The sequence below is a fragment of the Oncorhynchus mykiss genome, chromosome 11 (assembly GCF_013265735.2).
Source record: "Oncorhynchus mykiss isolate Arlee chromosome 11, USDA_OmykA_1.1, whole genome shotgun sequence".
NCBI lineage: Eukaryota > Metazoa > Chordata > Actinopteri > Salmoniformes > Salmonidae > Oncorhynchus > Oncorhynchus mykiss.
The window spans coordinates 74,635,293-74,654,881 of NC_048575.1; the positions used below are offsets into that span (position 1 = coordinate 74,635,293).

The 19,589-nt window shown below is 44.1% G+C and overlaps 1 protein-coding gene across 4 annotated transcripts in view; it reads right to left on the reverse strand.

Annotated features, from left to right (window-relative positions):
* LOC110535114 (kinase suppressor of Ras 2) overlaps window positions 1-19,589 on the reverse strand; it is a 128,045-nt gene that overhangs the window by 79,251 nt on the left and 29,205 nt on the right. For 3 of the 4 annotated variants that reach the window (XM_036936320.1, XM_036936322.1, XM_036936319.1), the window contains exons 4-5: window positions 12,600-12,635; window positions 11,708-12,251 (exon numbers count right to left, since the gene is read on the reverse strand). In XM_036936320.1, coding sequence (XP_036792215.1) covers window positions 11,708-12,251; window positions 12,600-12,635 — 580 coding nt within the window. The remainder of the gene's footprint in view (window positions 1-11,707; window positions 12,252-12,599; window positions 12,636-19,589) is intronic. The other variant, XM_036936321.1, reaches the window with a different exon arrangement.

The window sequence follows — 19,589 nt, forward strand, 5'->3', positions numbered from 1 at the left end:
CACTCCTAAATACTGATATAAATTCAGAATCATGCCTCCAATTTCCTGGTGTGACGCAGGGAGAGGCATCTGAGCTCTCATTACCCCTGGACACACTGAGAGCGGAATAAGGTTCTGTCTGTCTGTCTGTCTGTCTGTCTGTCTGTCTGTCTGTCTGTCTGTCTCTGTCTGTCTCTGTCTGTCTGTCTGTCTGTCTGTCTGTCTGTCTGTCTGTCTGTCTGTCTGTCTGTCTGTCTGTCTGTCTGTCTGTCTGTCTGTCTGTGTGTGTGTGTGTGTGTGTGTGTGTGTGTGTGTGTGTGTGTGTGTGTGTGTGTGTGTGTGTGTGTGTGTGTGCCCGTACGTGCATGGGGGGGGGCACGTTGACACCCCCTTTCACCTGACTTGTCATTATTAGCAGGGGGGCAAAGACCTTTCCTCGAGAACCAAGAGGAGATGCATACACACAAACACACATACACACACACACACACACACACACACACACACCATATGACTGTCCATGAAGCGTGATGTGTCTTCTTTAAGGGATGGATCAGTAGTGTGTGTCACTAATAAACCAAAAGGTCAGGGGTCATGTGTTAAAGCATCGATGTGTCTGTCCGGGAACTAGCTGTGGCTCTGATCTATATGTAAATGTATTGTCCAGGTAAAACAGACATTGGTTTTGGAAGGATTTGAATATTTAACAACATGAACACATGGCTGCATTGGTGTTAAGAGTTAATCATTCAATAAATCTCTCTCTGTGAATTTAGAGCTTCTGTTTCCACAAAGGAAGTGTATCTGCACTTTATATGAAATTGACTAGATATCATGAACAACGCCTATGTAAGAACAGTGGAATAGCAAAGTATCCTATGATAACATGGTACTCCCACTGCTATTAGAGGCTCCCGAGTGGTGCAGCGGTCTAAGGCACTGCATGCTAGAGGCGTCACTACAGACCCTGGTTCGATCCTGGGCTATATCACAACCAGCCGTGATCGGGAGTCCCATAAAGCGGCGCACAATTGTCCCAGCGTCGTCCGGGTTAGGAGAGGCTTTGGCCGGGGTAGGCCGTCATTGTAAAAAAGGAATTTGCACTTAACTGACTTGCCTAGTTAAATATAGGCTAAAGAAAAAATGACAATGGCATAATATGACACCTACAGTATGTACAGTGACACGTTTGAAAGTATTCACCACACTTGGCATTTTTCCTATTTTGTTGGCTTACAACCTGGAGTTAAAATAGATTTTCGGGGGGTTTGTATCATATGATTTAGACAACATGCCTACCACTTTGAAGATGCAAAATATTTTTAATTGTGAAACAAACAAGAAATTAGACCAAAAAAAACTGAACACTTGAGCGTACATAAATATTCACCCCCCAAAGTCGATTTTTTGTAGAGACACCTTTTGCAGCAATTACAGCTGCAAGTCTCTTGGGGTATGTCTCTATAAGCTTGGCACATCTAGCCACTGAGATGTTTGCCCATTCTTCAAGGCAAAACAGCTCCAGTTGAATGGGTTCCGCTGGTGTACAGCAATCTTTAAGTCATACCACAGATTCTCAATTGGATTGAGGTCTGGGTTTTGACTAGGCCATTCAAAAACATTTAAATGTTTGCCCTTAAACCACTCGAGTGTTGCTTTAGCAGTATGCTTAGGGTCATTGTCCTGCTGGAAGGTGAACCTCTGTCCCAATCTCAAATCTCTGGAAGACTAAAAAAGGTTTCCCTCAAGAATTTCCCTGTTTTTAGTGCCATCCATCATTCCTTCAATTCTGACCCGTTTCCCAGTCCCTACCAGTGAAAAAAATCCCCGCAGCACGATGCTGCCACCACCATGCTTCACCTTGGGGTTAGCGTTCTCAGGGTGATGAGAGGTGTTGGGTTTGTGCCAGACATAGCGTTTTCCTTGATGGCTAAAAAGCTACATTTTAGTCTCATCTGACCAGAGTACCTTTTTCCAAATGTTTGGAGGGTCTCCCACATGCCTTTTGGCGAACACCAAACGTGTTTGCTTATATTTTTTCTTTAAGCAATGGCTTTTTTCTGGCCACTTTTCCGTAAAGCCCAGCTCTCTGAAGTGTACGGCTTAAAGTGGTCTTATTTACAGATACACCAATCTCCGCTGTGAAGCTTTGCAGCTCCTTCAGGGTTATCTTTGGTGGACTTTAGAAGTTAATTGGTTGCACCAGATATTATTTAGGGGCTTCATAGCAAAGGGGGTGAATATATATCCAGGCACCACTTTACAGCAAAAAACATTTTTTATTTCACTTCACCAATTTGGAATATTTTGTGTATGTCCATTACATGAAATCCAAATACAAAATCAATTTAAATTACTGGTTGTAACGCAACAAAATAGGAAATACACCAAGGGGGATGAATACTTTTGCAAGGCACTGTACAAAGTGAGGCTTTAAACAGTTAGATCAGCTGTTGTACATCTCCACAGTATATCCTCTGGAGAGGCACGACCTTCCTCTTCCCCTCCTAGGACAGAGTTTCCCAAACTCGGTCCCGGGGACCCCAAGGGGTGCAAATGTATTTATTTTTACCCTAGCACTACACAGCTGATTCAAATAATCAAAGCTTGATGATTAGTTGATTATTTAAATCAGCTGTGTAGTGCTAGGGCCAAAAAAACGAAATGTGCAGAGTCCCCGGGACCAAGTTCGGGAAACCCTATCCTAGAGCATCTGACAGAGTTGAGATCTTTGGGTATACAGCTCCCATGGCAACACTGAACAGAAATCCAATAAAGATGTATTTTTCAGGCTGAAATGGGGGAATTTCACAGATCACTGTAAAACATAAATTAAAAAACATATTGAGAGTATCATATCATACTGTATAAGACATTTTTATCAAAACAAACATTCAAATTGGCTGTAGAATAGACATTTTTCCACTCAAGTTGTCCATGGTGGAATTACCCTGAAAGAAGGCACAAAGTAGTAGTGAATCATAGCCTAGCCTGCCTACCCCTCTCTTTCTCTCCTCCTCTCCCTGCACCCCCCTCTCTTTCTCTCCTCCTCTCCCTCCATCCCTCCTCCTCCTTTACCTCCCGCCAGTGCTGCATGATTTATTATTATTATTTATTATTATTTATTAGCAAAACATCAAATTCAATAAGAAAGTGCTTAACATTCACCTCTAAAGGAGAGAGAAGTGTGAGGAGAGATAGGAACTTTCATAAAGAAGCATAACACAGGAATTATGGTGAAAAATAAAACACAGAGGAGAAAAGAAAACGGAGGTAAAGGTCATCGTCCTTCTGAAGCAGGCGGTCATGGGAAGAGCTGCATGATGACAAACTCTCTGTTTTTCCCTTACAGGACTGAGATAACACAAACATCTCTTAAACAGAGAAGTATTTACACACATCTAACCCTAACACAGCTGAACTAGGTGGAGGTGGATGTCTGCTCTCCGTTTGTTATTCCCCAAACTTTTAATGCCGCTTTTAGTGATACACCAACAAAGTTTCAAACTGGCAAACAAAGCCAACGAGCAGCACAACACTTCTGGAGATGAGATGCGACTCGATGGCTCCACAGAGAAAACTCTGTGGCCTTTTCCACAACACATATTGCTCCTCATTACCATAGCCAACGAGCCTCATCCATTACCACTTGAGCTGAGAGAGAAACACACGCCTTGAAAAGGACAGCGAGACGAGAGAGGCAACGTTAGCAAAATTAATAGGCACTCGCACCTCCCGCCCGTCGCACTCCTGCTCCTCGGACGATAAGGTTTAAGTGGTGGTGGGTACCTGAGGCACTGGATTTATTGGGGTGGGGGGGGGTTAGTGGCCTGAGGCATGGCTAATGGAAAGGTAGAGTAGACCAATGTGATACTCTGCATCTACTCTGTTCCCTGACTGAGTGTGTACCGAATAGAGATTAGCACAGCTAATCATGCAGGGAAGCCCTGTTCATTGTGTGAAGATGAAACAAGTAAATGTTGATTTAATTGATTTTGTGTATGCAAGAGAGACAGAGAGAGAGAGAGAGAGAGAGGGGGAGAGAGAGAAGAGAGGGATAATAAGATGGAGTGATATAGAGAGAAAAAGAGTGAGAAGAAAGAGAGGGAGCGAGAGAGTGGGATAAAGAGAGAGGGAGAATAACAATTGATTGATTGATTGATTGATTGAGTATAACTGATTACTGCATCAAGCTGGTGAATTACATGAATCCAGTGTAATTGGCCTGTGGGTGATTGTTGAGAGAGAGAGATTATATTTATTATATTCTCAGTACGCCACCAAATAAAATGTAAATATGTCAATTAAGAAGAAGACAAGTCAGTCTTGCAACACTCCTTCCATAATACCAATTATCAAATCAGCGAAAGGCTAGTCAGTTACCTTTTTCTTGCTGTTGTCGATTTCTTTTCTTTCTTTTTCTAACAAATTAGTGACGTTTTTTTTTTAATGGTCATCCACTCACTGCATACAGAATATACTTGAAACTAGCTAATTAGACTTCTTCTAAATTGAAGCCAAACTATAAAATTGTTCTGTCATTAGACTACTGCCTATCAACCCTTTCATTTCTCAACACTTCTCATTAGCAGCAGCTGAGAATATCATTAATTTGTCGTTGACATTTAAAAACAACCGTTCAAAAATGATCAAGAGGAAGGTATTAATTTGACTATTCGAACACCGCAAGTTTTCCAAACGTTCATCCATAACCAAGACCAAAACAAATGGTTCTTGGCCACTCATGGATAACTGGGTAGTCTACCCTCTTTGGGGAAACAATAAGAAGGAAGCCATTCAGGTAACGTTATCATGGCTGGTTGATGAGGTAACTCACTGTTCACAGGCAGTAGGAGGATTGTGAAGTCTATTGTTTTTTCAACTGTATCATGGCTGTCAGAAGGTCCCCATTGTTAGGACAGCAGACAGGCTGCTCAGTGCCTTCTGTCCCCGACCAGCAAACTCTCCAGCATCAGTCCACCTGTCACAAAGTTCAGACTAGAAGCTATTCCCAGAGTTTCACACTGCAACGAGCCACAACACGCCAACAAGTTATCCATACTTTTTGTGGGTTTGTGCACACGATATAGGGATTAAGGGTTATATTGACATTATTGTCCATACAGAACTACACTGCCATACATAAATAACTGTGGTTTTTGCAGGTTTGTTGTTAGAGTATGGATGGTTCTAGAAGGTGATTAACATTCTATAGGTGAATCAACTTAAGGGGGAATCCTAACACAACCATTATCTTCCCTGCTGTTTCCAGGATTCTGTGCATAAAGATATCACAGATAACAAAACAGCTGTCTGGTTTTGGTCCTCAGTTCAGTTCTACTGACGTCTACTGGTACTCAGTAGAACCATCTCATTAACACACACACACACACTAGAGAGATATGCCATCAGTAGGAACATCTCATTAACACACACACACACACACACACACACACACACACACACTAGAGAGATATGCCATCAGTAGGAACATGGCGAGGTTAAAGGTTAGTCAATCTTATTCCAAGATGGCATAGCAGTCGTGTGTTTTTGTCTTGTTTTTGTCTTGCCCCTTCCTGTCCCTTGTCCCTTGTAAACATAGTTTTTTTCCCGTATATATATTTAATATTTTAATATCACTTTCTATCTACGGACTGAATATACTCTCCTGCAACCCGCCTCACCCAATGTGGTACGGATCTGCTATTTTTATACTTAATTAAGAACTCATCAACTCATCAAAAGCTAGCCAGCTAACTGGCTACCAGCTAACTGGCTACTAGTTAGCCACGGCCCGCTAGCTGTCTAAAGTACATCGGACTGTTAGCTTAAGAGGCCCATCGGACAAATTCTTTGGCCACTATACCCACCATACGGAGCCCTGCTGATCCATCGTCTGAACCGTTGCCTGAACCAGAACCCCAACAGAAGCTATCCAGCTAACTAGCTACTAGCTAGTAGTCAGCTAGCCACTGCTAGTGGTCATCAGCCACCTCTAGCATGGACAACTCTCGCCAGTCTGCACAGCGCGACTCAAACCAGAGCAAATCGGACTTATTTTTCTCCATATCTCCGGATTCCTACCGCAAGCTCCAAACCTTTTCCTTCTTCACCTGGATCATCGCAGCTAGCTAGCTGCTATTCGAGTGGCCACTCCTGGCTAACGACGTGATTCACCCGATGGGGTTTTTCTCAACTGGCTCCACCGTCGCTTCGTCCCATGAAATCCCATCCGCTAGCATTCTAGCCGCGGCCTGCTAGCTGTCCAGAACACATTGGACTGTTAGCTTAAGAGGCCCACTGTGCAAATTCTTTCTATACCTATTCTGCCAATTGGCCTGGTTTACCACACGGAGCCCTGCTGATCCGTCTGCTGACGTAATAGCACGAGGGGGCCACAACAGACATTCTTCCGTCGCAACGTCCCTCCAAGGCCCTTCTGTTAGCTTGCTAGCCCCGGCCCGCAAGCTGCCTGAAGCCACTCACTGGACTCCTATGATTACTCGGCTACGCATGCCTCTCGCTAACGTCAATAAGCCTTGTCCATTGCTGTTTTGGTTAGTATTTATTGCCTTATTTCACTGTAGAGCCTCTAGCCCTGCTCAATACGCCATATTTAACACTTTAGTTCCACCTCCCACACATGCGGTGACATCACCTGGTTTGTCACTCTAAGCACAGGTTTATTTCATTTCTTTCAGTGTCACTCTAAGCACAGGTTTACCCTCACTGTATCCACATCCTACCATACCTTTGTCTGTACATTATGCCTTGAATCTATTCTAGCAGAAATCTGCTCCTTTTACTCTGTGTTCTGTACGTACTAGACGACCAGTTATTTTAGCCTTTAGCCGTACCCTTATTCTACTCCTCTTCTGTTCCTCTGGTGATGTGGAGGTTAATCCAGGCCCTGCAGTGCCTAGCTCCACTTCCATTCCCCAGGCACTATCATTTGTTGACTTCTGTAACCGTAAAAGCCTTGATTTAATGCATGTTAACATTAGAAGCATCCTCCCTAAGTTTGTTTTATTCACTGCCCTAGCACACTCTGTCAACCCGGATGTCCTAGCCGTATCTGAATCCTGGCTCAGGAAGACCACCAAAACCCCTGAAATGTCCATCCCTAACTACAATATTTTCCGACAAGATAGAACTGCCAAAGGGGGCGGTGTTGCAATCTACTGCAGAGATAGCCAAAGCCAATTCCTCCTTTGGCCGCCTTTCCTTCCAGTTCTCTGCTGCCAATGACTGGAACAAACCGCAAAAATCACTGAAGCTGGAGACCCATATCTCCCTCACTAGCTTTAAGCACCAGCTGTCAGAGCAGCTCACAGATCACTGCACCTGTACATAGCCCATCTGTAAACAGCCCATCCAACTATCTCATCCCCATACTGTATTTATTTATTTATCTTGCTCCTTTGCACCCCAGTATCTCTACTTGCACATTCATCTTCTGCACATCTACCATTCCAGTGCTAGGACTGAGAGTAAGACGTTTTGAAAGCTCTTTCAGACACTAAGGATAGAAGGTGAGGAATGAGGAAGCTGTGGTAACAGCAGGAGAAACCATGAAGTGAAAAACCACCTATAACAACTTTCTAATTAAAAAAGACAGGATGAGCTGAGGGTTGTTGACAGCTCTTTCAGGTGTTAAGGATAGAAGGTGAGGAATGAGGAAGCTGTGGTAACAGTAGCAAAAACAATGCAGTGTATTAACACCTGTAAATGAAACAGTGAAAAAGCAGCTTTTGTATCTGGCCATGTTGTGCCCCTACTGTTCTAAAGAACAAATGAAACATAATGGAACAAAACATGTAGTCAACATTAGGAGAAACAAGTCAGCTGAACCAAAAAGTAGACTTGTACTTATCCTCTTTAAACCATGTACACTGAGTGGACAAAATATTAGGAACACTATTTTGATGACATAGACTGACCAGGTGAATCCAGGTGAAAGCTATGATCCCTTATTGATGTCACCAGTTAAATCCACTTAAATCAGTGTAGATGAAGGGGAGAAGACAGGTTATTAAAGAAGGATTTTTAAGCCTTGAGAAAATTGAGACATGGATTGTGTATGTGTGCCATTCAGAGGGTGAATGGGCAAGACAAAAGATTGAAGTGCCTTTGAACGAGGTATGGTAGTAGGTGTGTCAAGAACTGCAACGCTGCTGGGTTTTTCACGCTCAACAGTTTCCCGTGTGTATCAAGAATGGTCCACCACCCAAAGAACATTCAGCCAACTTGACACAACTGTTGGAAGCATTAGAGTCAACATGGGCCAGAATCCCTGTGGAACGCTTTCGACACCTTGTAGAGCCTGATGAAGCGAGGCTGCAACTCAATACTAGGAAGGTATATATTTGTGTAGAGGAATAGCACTAGGCCTATGTTTCCAAAACCTTCAAGAAAACCAAGATGGGTTAAGTTGAATCAGGCTTTGCTAGTTCAGGAATAGATAAGCAAAGTAGAACTGGCTGGGGGTACCCAAGGTGAGGTTAGTGAAAGATCCACTGTGTACAGATGAGTGCTAGCCTTTCCAGGCATAGGCCAGTACTAAAACGGTCATTGATTAGAGGGCTAAACTCTGAGCCTGCAGTCTGTCAGTGCTCAGGGACCGGTAATCAATTATCTAATGCTTATTGAGTCCCTATTCACTGCCTGTTCATCCACTACCTCACAGGACAGACAAGTACATGCACACACACACACATCCATGCACACACACACGCACGCACGCACGCACACACACACATGGATGCATGCACACACACACACGCACACACACACGCACACACACACACACACACACACACACACACACACACACACACACACACACACACACACACACACACACACACACACAAATATACACACACACACCAGGGCAGAACCAAATAATAACTTACCAATTAGGCAACGATGGGCCACTGTAATCTAATAATTTTATAAAAATGACTGTTAGTCTCCCGAGGGGCTCTCCTTTCCTGACTCCTGATGGTTCCTGATGACTGGAGGTACTGGGGTGGACCCTCTCTGGCCTGGAGGAAACAGGCTGATCTGATCTGATCAAAATTGCACCAGATGAGACACACGGTTGGTTCAGTGGCTCAGTCAGGAACTCAGCACTTTTCACTGTTATCTCTGTTCTGTTGACAGACATCGTTTCTCTACGGGCGCTAGTGGACGTGAATTAAACTGAATGAATTAAACTGATTGAGCCTCGGGCAGGAAGATAAAGGACTAAATTGAGTTCATTGAGAGAAGGCACTCTCAGAAAAGCCGCTCTAGCTTGTATTTATTCTCTAACTGTTTTATTAAATGCAGTTAGAGACAATATAATGTTTCCTATGATTACCCTCTTCCTCTCTCTTGTATAGACGTCGATCTTAATCTCCATCTTAGTTTAATAAAACAGTTTCAAGATGGAGATGCTTTCCTGGGACTATCCTCTCTGTCTTCTAAAGAACTTCACCTTATTCTATAGATTTGCTGTATTAGAAATGAGATTCTGAAAGTGTAAAGTGTGCCTCAAGCAGGCCAACAGTTGGTTGAAGTTGAACAACCCTGACTCTAAACACTTGTTTACAATACACTTTTAGTTTGATTGTACCGACTGCGAGCTCTCCCTCTCTTCATCCACAAACTCCTTGAGAACCCTTGTCCCCCAACAGAATCAAACTTGTTACAACAAACAAACTGCTCCAAAATCACAACCAGAAACACAAGTGTTATAACTGTAGTAGACCCCCCCCCCCCCCCCCCCACAAAAAAAACACTTCACACTTCATTCAACAGGTCCCATTACTGACAGTTCACTAAACATGGCTGTTGTATCATTTGGCCAGTGGGCAAGTGGGTCTGTGGGTGGGGGAGGGTCCTTGCAAAAGAGGATTCTAATAATATCCCTTTCATACTAAGATGCCAACTTTATCATACTGCCAACTTTTTCCCGCCTTTTTCTTTACATCTGAAAGGTATTGCCGGGATCAAAGCCAAAACGTTCATTTCCGCCCAACGACCTAGTAATCATTTCAGTAAAGTTCTGCCTGCGGCTTTGTATGAAACGTAGCCGCAATGCTGAGGCGGCATTGGCACGCACTACGCTTCTAAAGTCTTGACGGTTGCTAAGGCAACGCCCGCTTACCATCCTCCTGCCAGTTGTAAAACTTTGCGAGGGAAGTCACTTCACCCATCTGTTCACATAACCCACCACATGCACTGCTTTATTACCCACGTTGATCCATAAAGAATCGCTGAGGGAATAAATATCACCGAATGATGAAAATATTGGAATAAAGTAGGCTAATGCAATTGAAGGCATCGAATTGTTGCTGACTGAAACTACCAAAGTCATCCAATCCTCCTTGTAATACATTTGAAGCAATAGCCTAGCCACGTGTGGTCATCTAGATGCTAATTTCAGCACCGTTTTGATTGGGACAGTGTGGGAACTCGTCTTAACTAAATCTATGTTTGGATATTGGTAAGGCTGCAATTAGGATTTGAAAAAGTTGAGGCTCATGAACATCTTGTCAAGTTGAATCATTTACTTCAACATTTTGGACTTTAACAGGTGGATTGCTTTGCTCTTCACTCACAGTCGTTTATTAGCCCAGGCCTACTACCTACCAAAAGCCTGTGACTTCACTGACTCATCTGATAATCAATCAATGTGCTTTTGTTTCACTGACTCATCTGATAATCAATCAATGTGATTTTGTTTCACTGATTCACTGAATTGTTTTCTGTCTGGGCAAATAAGTGGAGGTGGTAGCTCGCTTGCTCATCTACCTCTGATTAGAAAGATTTAGCGCGCTATAATGTAGCCTAAATCAAGTGTAGGCCTATTTGTTTTGCTCAATCGCATATAGGCAACTCCAAAAGCCTGCAGAGGTTGTGAAATAAGAATGAGACTCACATGCTTTTGAAAATAGGATTGTTATTATTTTCTATGGGTATCATGATGAAGGTGAGACCCTACGCCTGCTTCCTAACAAAGCGGAGGGAGTGTAGGAAAGAGATGAAACGTGGATAAAAAAAGCATGAGATTGGGCTCTGTTTCAAAATATCACTCCGCCAAGAGTGTGCTGTCATCAAGGCAAAGGGAGGCTACTTATATTTTGATTTGTTGAACACTTGTTTGTTTACTGCATGATTCCATATGTGTTATGTCATAGTTTTGATGTCTTCACTATTATTCTACAATGTAGAAAATAGTAAACAATAAAGAAAAACCCTTGAATGAGTAGGTGTGTCCAAACTTTTGACTGGTACTGTACATATGTGTGTTGACTGTGAATAGGTAGGTGTGTCTTGTCTGTTTAATTTACAAGATAACGACCGAAAGATTTCAATTGGATGGCGCAGCAATGGCTGCACGGACTCATAACATAGGCCTGATTATCTCAAAAAATGTAATTCTATTCTTTTGAAAATACATTGTATTAGTCTTATGTTTCTTAGGACCTGCCTAAAGGAATGAATCATGGATTTATTTTTGATGGTGTATATTCTCAATAGATTTATTAAAATAAACCCCTCTCCACTACTACCACTCATTCCCCACTAGAGGTATAAAACAACACACAGGCAAGAACTTGGTCAAAATGGGCTTGTTTGTAAGCGGGTCATAAAAACATGTTTTTTACAGCAAAATATTGTCAATTCTATGTGAAAGCAGTATTAAGGGTACAGATAAAACAAAGGTCAAATGACTCACTTGGGTGTCTGAATGTCAGCTGCTTCCAGACCTATGCGATTTCCCAGCTGGAACTCGTGTGACTTAGATCGGTGCAGCGCGGTGAAGCCTGGCAGCAGGTGGATGAGCTTTCGGCTGGGGGGTGGGGGCGTCCCGGGCGCCTTCACCTTGTTCCTGCGCCTCATGGGGGGCGTGCCCGGGGGGGTCATGCTGTTGACCACCAGAGGAGTCCGGGGAGGGGTGTGGGCAAAGTGCCTCTGGCGGGGAGAGGGGGGCAGGGAGCGGTGGCCCGTGTCCATGGGGGGGAAGGCCCCCAGTCCCAGGTGGCTGTCCACGGTGAGGCGGTCTGGCTGGACATAGGGGCCGTACGGATAGGGTAGCAAGGCCTGGGGGCTGTGATATTGGCTGTGGTGCTGCTGCTTGTACTTGGCCTGGACCTTCGGGCTTTGGGAGAGCTGGAAGCGGACCCACTGGCTGGGTTCGGGAGAGGGGAAGGGAGTGTTCTCCTTGCCGGACTCGGAGGTGGGCCACTGGATGGACCAGTCCTGTTTGGCATGGCTGCCTGCTAGAGGAGGAACATGTTACAAACAACATAAACAACCACCTGGTCATTTACATTTATACTAATTAATAATTAGTAATACGATAATAATAAAACAAATATTTGATTATAAAAAACAATGGCCTGATGATAGAGCAAAGAAGAGAGAGAGCAGATGCAATGTAGCATGGGGTTCAGATAGAGAGGAGTAGAGGACAGTGATGCCTGACGAACCACAGCCACCTTGATCACTAAACATTAGATGAGAAGCTGGAGATGGGGGTTCATGCTGAGTAAATGAGACAGAATAGTTTGGTTTGGGAAAGCAGTGAAGAGAGAAATGAGATTTTCAGCTTAAATGGAAATAATCACCTCCGTTATTGGGCAATGTCTCATCCTCAAGTTGTTCTGGAAAGAAAAGAAAAGGAAACAAAAGTTTATAGATTTTATAAAAAGATCGATAAAATATTCTGCAGTACCCTGATAATTTGTTGTTTCCCTCTCTCACACTGCCCTTTAGAGACCCAGCTATTGTAGTAATCACATACTCTAAAGAGCTCTCAGCATCAACACTGGCTACATTATCTGATCCAGTTCAATAACACTAATGGTTGTGAACTCCTTAGGACTTTTTCTTATCTGGGATGTTTTGAGACAAGGCCACCAGAGACTTCTGGAGGGAGAAGGATAATGATATAGAGGGGAGAGGTAGTGAGGAGAGGAGAGGAGAGGAGAGGAATGGAGAGGAGAGGAGAGGAGAGGAGAGGAGAGGAGAGGAGAGGAAAGGAGAGGAGAGGAGAGGAGAGGAGAGGAGACGAGACGAGAGGGGTAGAAGGAAAGGGAGAGGCCTGCATTAACACGAGTGAGCGACTGAGTGTCTTAAGGCCTCTCGTATGAGGTCAGGGGTCAAAGTATCTCTTCAGGACGACATCACATACATGTTCCCTCTGTGTCTGACTGAGACACTCCCAGGGACAGTACACACACACATACACAGCGAGTGACAGACATGAGAGTACAGTTTATGTACACTAGAGGAGTCCTCGGGGATGTGTCCAATGGGAGATGGGTTGGTTGTCAAATTACATCCCTCAATAACTGCGGGTGACGTCAAAGAGTTAGTCATTCTAGTTTCATGGTATACGTCATGCTCTGATCTTCAGATAAACAACATATAACAACAATGGAAAGCTTCCTATCTGCTTGCATGGATCTCCTACACACAACCACTATCAGTGGTGTCTCAACATACATGAGGTACTCATGGTGTTGCATATTAATCAACTTAATGCATAAGCAGGGCCAAATGAGTTAACCACTGAGATGAGAGAGACTTGTGATGATGGAGGTGATCTGTATACGGGGTTTTATAGTACAAGGGTCCTGGGGTGGAGACAGACCTCACTGCTCTCCTTTCTCCTGGAGGCGGACCAGCCTCCTTCCCATACTTCAAACACACACACTTACACAAGGCCACACACGCACGCACGCACTCACACACACACACACACACACACACACACACACACACACACACACACACACACACACACACACACACACACACATATGCACCCAACTCCTCAGACAGGACCAGGATGCAACAGGAAAAGAGACCAACGAAGCGCTCCTTAACTGCTCAGAAAGGAATAGAAGGGGAGGATGACCCACCCTCAAGCATCCTTCATCAGAAAAAACGTACGGCAAACAAGACACTGGATATTAAAACGTTTGGCATCTCCTCACTTGAAATGTTTCGAAATCATCAAAGAGCCTTCTTCACCCGTGGATACCAATAAACTGGCATTAGCTCTGTTAATATAGATGATGACGAGAGAGAGAGAGACACACACACACACACACAAAGCATGTGATACTGATCAAATTACAGCCCAGGCATAAATTACACACAGGACCTGAATAATCCAATATTGTCTGCAAACATCCATGTAACTAATGAACAGTGGGAATAATCCCTCTCTAGAGTATATTAGAGTATCCATTTCCTTGGAGTCTTTTAGTAAAAGCTCATTTGAAATGGTTTCTGTAATACTGTTGTCAGGGCTAGAGAAGGGAAGGGATATAGAGAAAGAATGAAGTCTAACCAGATACATAAAAATGTTTGGCTCTGTAACGGCTCAATTTACCAACCATACTAGTTTCTTAGCAACTGCTTTATTAAAATATTAACAGAGCTTCCTAGGGGCGGCAGGTGGCCGAGTGTTGGGCCAGTAACCGAAAGGATGCTGGATCAAATCCCAGAACTGACAAGGTAAAAAATCTGTTGTTCTGCCCCAGAACAAGGCAGTTCTGTAGGCTGTCATTGTAAATAATAATCTGTTCTGCCCCAGAACAAGGAAGTTCTGTAGGCTGTCATTGTAAATAATAATCTGTTCTGCCCCAGAACAAGGCAGTTCTGTAGGCTGTCATTGTAAATAATAATCTGTTCTGCCCCAGAACAAGGCAGTTCTGTAGGCTGTCATTGTAAATAATAATCTGTTCTGCCCCAGAACAAGGCAGTTCTGTAAACTGTCATTGTAAATAATAATCTGTTCTGCCCCAGAACAAGGCAGTTCTGTAGGCTGTCATTGTAAATAATAATCTGTTCTGCCCCAGAACAAGGCAGTTCTGTAGGCTGTCATTGTAAATAATAATCTGTTCTGCCCCAGAACAAGGCAGTTCTGTAAATTGTCATTGTAAATAATAATCTGTTCTGCCCCAGAATAAGGCAGTTCTGTAGGCTGTCATTGTAAATAATAATCTGTTCTGCCCCAGAACAAGGCAGTTCTGTAGGCTGTCATTGTAAATAATAATCTGTTCTGCCCCAGAACAAGGCAGTTCTGTAGGCTGTCATTGTAAATAATAATCTGTTCTGCCCCAGAACAAGGCAGTTCTGTAGGCTGTCATTGTAAATAATAATCTGTTCTGCCCCAGAACAAGGCAGTTCTGTAGGCTGTCATTGTAAATAATAATCTGTTCTGCCCCAGAACAAGGCAGTTCTGTAGGCTGTCATTGTAAATAATAATCTGTTCTGCCCCAGAACAAGGCAGTTCTGTAGGCTGTCATTGTAAATAATAATCTGTTCTGCCCCAGAACAAGGCAGTTCTGTAAACTGTCATTGTAAATAATAATCTGTTCTGCCCCAGAACAAGGCAGTTCTGTAAGGTGTCATTGTAAATAATAATCTGTTCTGCCCCAGAACAAGGCAGTTCTGTAAGCTGTCATTGTAAATAATAATCTGTTCTGCCCCAGAACAAGGCAGTTCTGTAGGCTGTCATTGTAAATAATAATCTGTTCTGCCCCAGAACAAGGCAGTTCTGTAAGGTGTCATTGTAAATAATAATCTGTTCTGCCCCAGAACAAGGCAGTTCTGTAAGCTGTCATTGTAAATAATAATCTGTTCTGCCCCAGAACAAGGCAGTTCTGTAGGCTGTCATTGTAAATAATAATCTGTTCTGCCCCAGAACAAGGCAGTTCTGTAGGCTGTCATTGTAAATAATAATCTGTTCTGCCCCAGAACAAGGCAGTTCTGTAAACTGTCATTGCAAATAATAATCTGTTCTGCCCCAGAACAAGGCAGTTCTGTAAGGTGTCATTGTAAATAATAATCTGTTCTGCCCCAGAACAAGGCAGTTCTGTAAGCTGTCATTGTAAATAATAATCTGTTCTGCCCCAGAACAAGGCAGTTCTGTAGGCTGTCATTGTAAATAATAATCTGTTCTGCCCCAGAACAAGGCAGTTCTGTAAGCTGTCATTGTAAATAATAATCTGTTCTGCCCCAGAACAAGGCAGTTCTGTAAACTGTCATTGTAAATAATAATCTGTTCTGCCCCAGAACAAGGCAGTTCTGTAGGCTGTCATTGTAAATAATAATCTGTTCTGCCCCAGAACAAGGCAGTTCTGTAAACTGTCATTGTAAATAATAATCTGTTCTGCCCCAGAACAAGGCAGTTCTGTAAACTGTCATTGTAAATAATAATCTGTTCTGCCCCAGAACAAGGCAGTTCTGTAGGCTGTCATTGTAAATAATAATTTGTTCTTAACTGACTTGCCTGGTTAAAACAAAACATAAATAAATTAACTGCAGTTACTTCATGTGACCGAACAACAAAAATACAAAACCTTTTTTCTTCTCATTCTATGGAGTGTAATTCTCATTCTATGGAGTGTAATTCTCATTCTATGGAGTGTAACTCTCATTCTATGGAGTGTAATTCTCATTCTATGGAGTGTAATTCTCATTCTATGGAGTGTAACTCTCATTCTATGGAGTGTAACTCTCATTCTATGGAGTGTAATTCACATTCTATGGAGTGTAATTCTCATTCTATGGAGTGTAACTCTCATTCTATGGAGTGTAACACTGTCACGAATCCCGTTTCCTGAGTCTGTTTTTTGCCTATGTTCTGTCCTGGAGAGTTTTTTCCGGCGTCCTGGAACGCACCCTGTCTGGTTGCCGGGCAATGTAGCCAGTTGGGGTTTCTGATTACCCGCACCTGTATCCCATCAGCTATCTGCACACCTGGTCCTGATCATCATCTCTCCTCTTCATAAGCCCGGACCTGACATCCATTCCCTGCCGGATCGTTAGCCATGAACAGTATGTTGTGCCAGAGTATCAGCCTCAAGTTGGATAGAATTTGTTTTGTTGTTTGTTACGTATTGCTTGCCTTGAACTTACCTCCGTTTGTTCTGTCTTCAGTTACTCACCCGGATCATTTACCCCATTCCCGCCTGGTCGTCGTCGGATTCCGCTTCCCCATTGGATCCACCTATTTACTCCCATCAACTCACCACCGCTACCCGCTACGCCACCTGGATATATCTACCCATTCACATTCACTTGTAAATAAATACTCACGTTCTTCCTACTCTCCTTGTCCTGGTCTGCTTCTGGGTTCGATTTTGAAGAAACGTGACAGAACGATCCGGCCAAGAATGAACCCAGCGGACCTGGATTCCGTTTGCCATGCCATTACCCAGCAGGGGAAGACATTGGGACAACACAAGACGGCGCTACAGGAGATAGCGGTTGCAGAACTTATCTGCTAGCTTGACACAGATCCAGGATCAGCTCAGTTTGCTGGCTATTCATTCACCACCTGTTTCACCCATCTCACCTGCCGTGCCTGATGCGGTTTCCTTCCGTGAACCCAAGGTACCTACGCCTGATAAATATGAAGGGGATTTGGGAAGATGCCGTTCGTTTCTTATGCAGTGTGGGTTAGTGTTTGATCTGCAGCCCCATTCTTACGCCACTGACAAGGCTAGGATAGCCTTTGTTATTGAACTGCTGCGTGGAAGAGCTCTGGAATGGACTTCAGCCGTTTGGGAACGACAGGGGACCTGCATGGCTTCATACCAGGAATTCACGGGAGAGATGAGAAGGCTTTTTGACCATCCAGTCCGAGGTAAGGACGCAGCTAAACGTTTGTTCACTCTTCGCCAAGGAGCTCGCAGTGTGGCAGACTTTATGATCGAGTTCAGGACATTGTCTGTGGAGAGTGGTTGGAATGAGGAGTCACTACAAGCGGCTTTTTACCAGGGGTTGTCGGAGCAACTCAAGGACGAGCTGATATCCTATCCAGAGCCTAGTGACCTAGACAGCTTGGTCACTTTATCTATTCGGGTAGATAATAGAGTCTGAGAGAGGAGGGAGAAGCAGTGGGGCCCATCCAATCAATCAGCAACTCGGTTACCATTCGGTTCAGGAAGTGAACCAGAACGTATTGATCGTTATTCCCCACACGGGATTAGTGGAGGGGTCTTGCCACCAGAGCCTGAACCAATGCAAGTGGGGCGACACGGGCTAACTAAGGAGGAGCGCCAACGTAGACGTGAGACCAACAGCTGTCTCTACTGTGGTAGCTCAGGACATTACATCTCCGCTTGTCCACAGCGCTCGTTAAACTGCCCGGCTCGCTAGTTTTGGGAGGAATTTTAGCGAGCCAGATTCAACCTCTCAAGAATCCTGTCAGACCCCGTTTTCCTGCGACCCTTATGAATAAGGATCAGAGCTTAGAGATGAACGCTTTTATCGATTCAGGTGCCGATGGCAGCTTTATTGATGCCGACTTGGTGGAACAGCTGGGGCTTTCCAAGGAGCAATTGCCGGAAGCCATTGAAGCAACCACTCTGAACGGCAGTAGTCTGGCACGGATCACTATGAGGACTGAACCGGTTAAGATGTTGTTGTCGGGGAATCATTCAGAGTTTATCTCCTTCTTCATTCTGTCCTCGCCCCATGTTCCTCTGGTTCTTGGTTACCCCTGGCTGAAGGAACACAATCCCTCGTTTGATTGGGTGACAGGTAAGGTAACTAGTTGGAGCATTGATTGTCATGCTAACTGTCTTAGGACTGCCTGTTCTCCTGCCATTTCCAGTCAGGTCAGTGACTCTGCTCCTCCTGATTTGTCCCTGGTTCCAGAAACATATCACGAGTTGGGTGAAGTATTCAGTAAACAGAAGGCTCAGTCCCTTCCTCCCCACCGACCTTATGACTGTGCGATTAATCTGTTTCCTGGAGCCGCCTTTCCCAAGGGACGGTTATACAGTATCTCTCGACCTGAACGTGAGGCCTTGGAGACCTACATCAAGGAGTCTCTAGCTGCAAGTCTCATTCGGCCCTCGTCATCACCTCTGGGAGCAGGATTTTTTTTTGTGAACAAGAAGGATGGCACTCTTCGACCGTGTATTGATTATCGGGGTTTGAATGATATTACGGTCAAGAACAAGTATCCCCTGCCCTTGATGAGCTCGGCTTTCGATTCTTTACAGGGTGCTACGGTTTTTACGAAGCTTGATTTACGTAATGCTTATCATTTGGTTCAGATCAAAGAGGGGGACGAGTGGTTGACTGGGTTCAATACTCCGATGGGACATTTCGAGTACCAGGTGATGCCGTTTGGACTGACCAACGCTCCTGCTGTGTTCCAAAGTATGGTGAATGACGTTCTGAGAGATATGATTGGTATTTTTGTGTTCGTTTACCTGGATGATATCCTCATCTTCTCGAAGGAGCTTTCTAGCCACGTTCAACATGTCAAGCAGGTCCTGCAGCGGTTATTGGAGAACCGTCTGTTCGTGAAGGCTGAGAAGTGTGGGCGTGAAAATCACAACGTCCTTCCTCGGTTACATCATCTCCAGGGGAGAGATCAAGATGGACCAAGAGAAGGTTCGGGCGGTTCGGGATTGGATCCAGCCCGGTACGAGATTGCAGCTCCAGAGATTCCTGGGGTTTGCAAATTTTTATCGGAGGTTTATCCGTGATTACAGCCGGGTGGCCGCCCCTTTAACTGTACTGACGTCTTGCACCAGAAAGTTATGTTGGTCTCCTGAGGCAGACCGAGCATTTCTAGATTT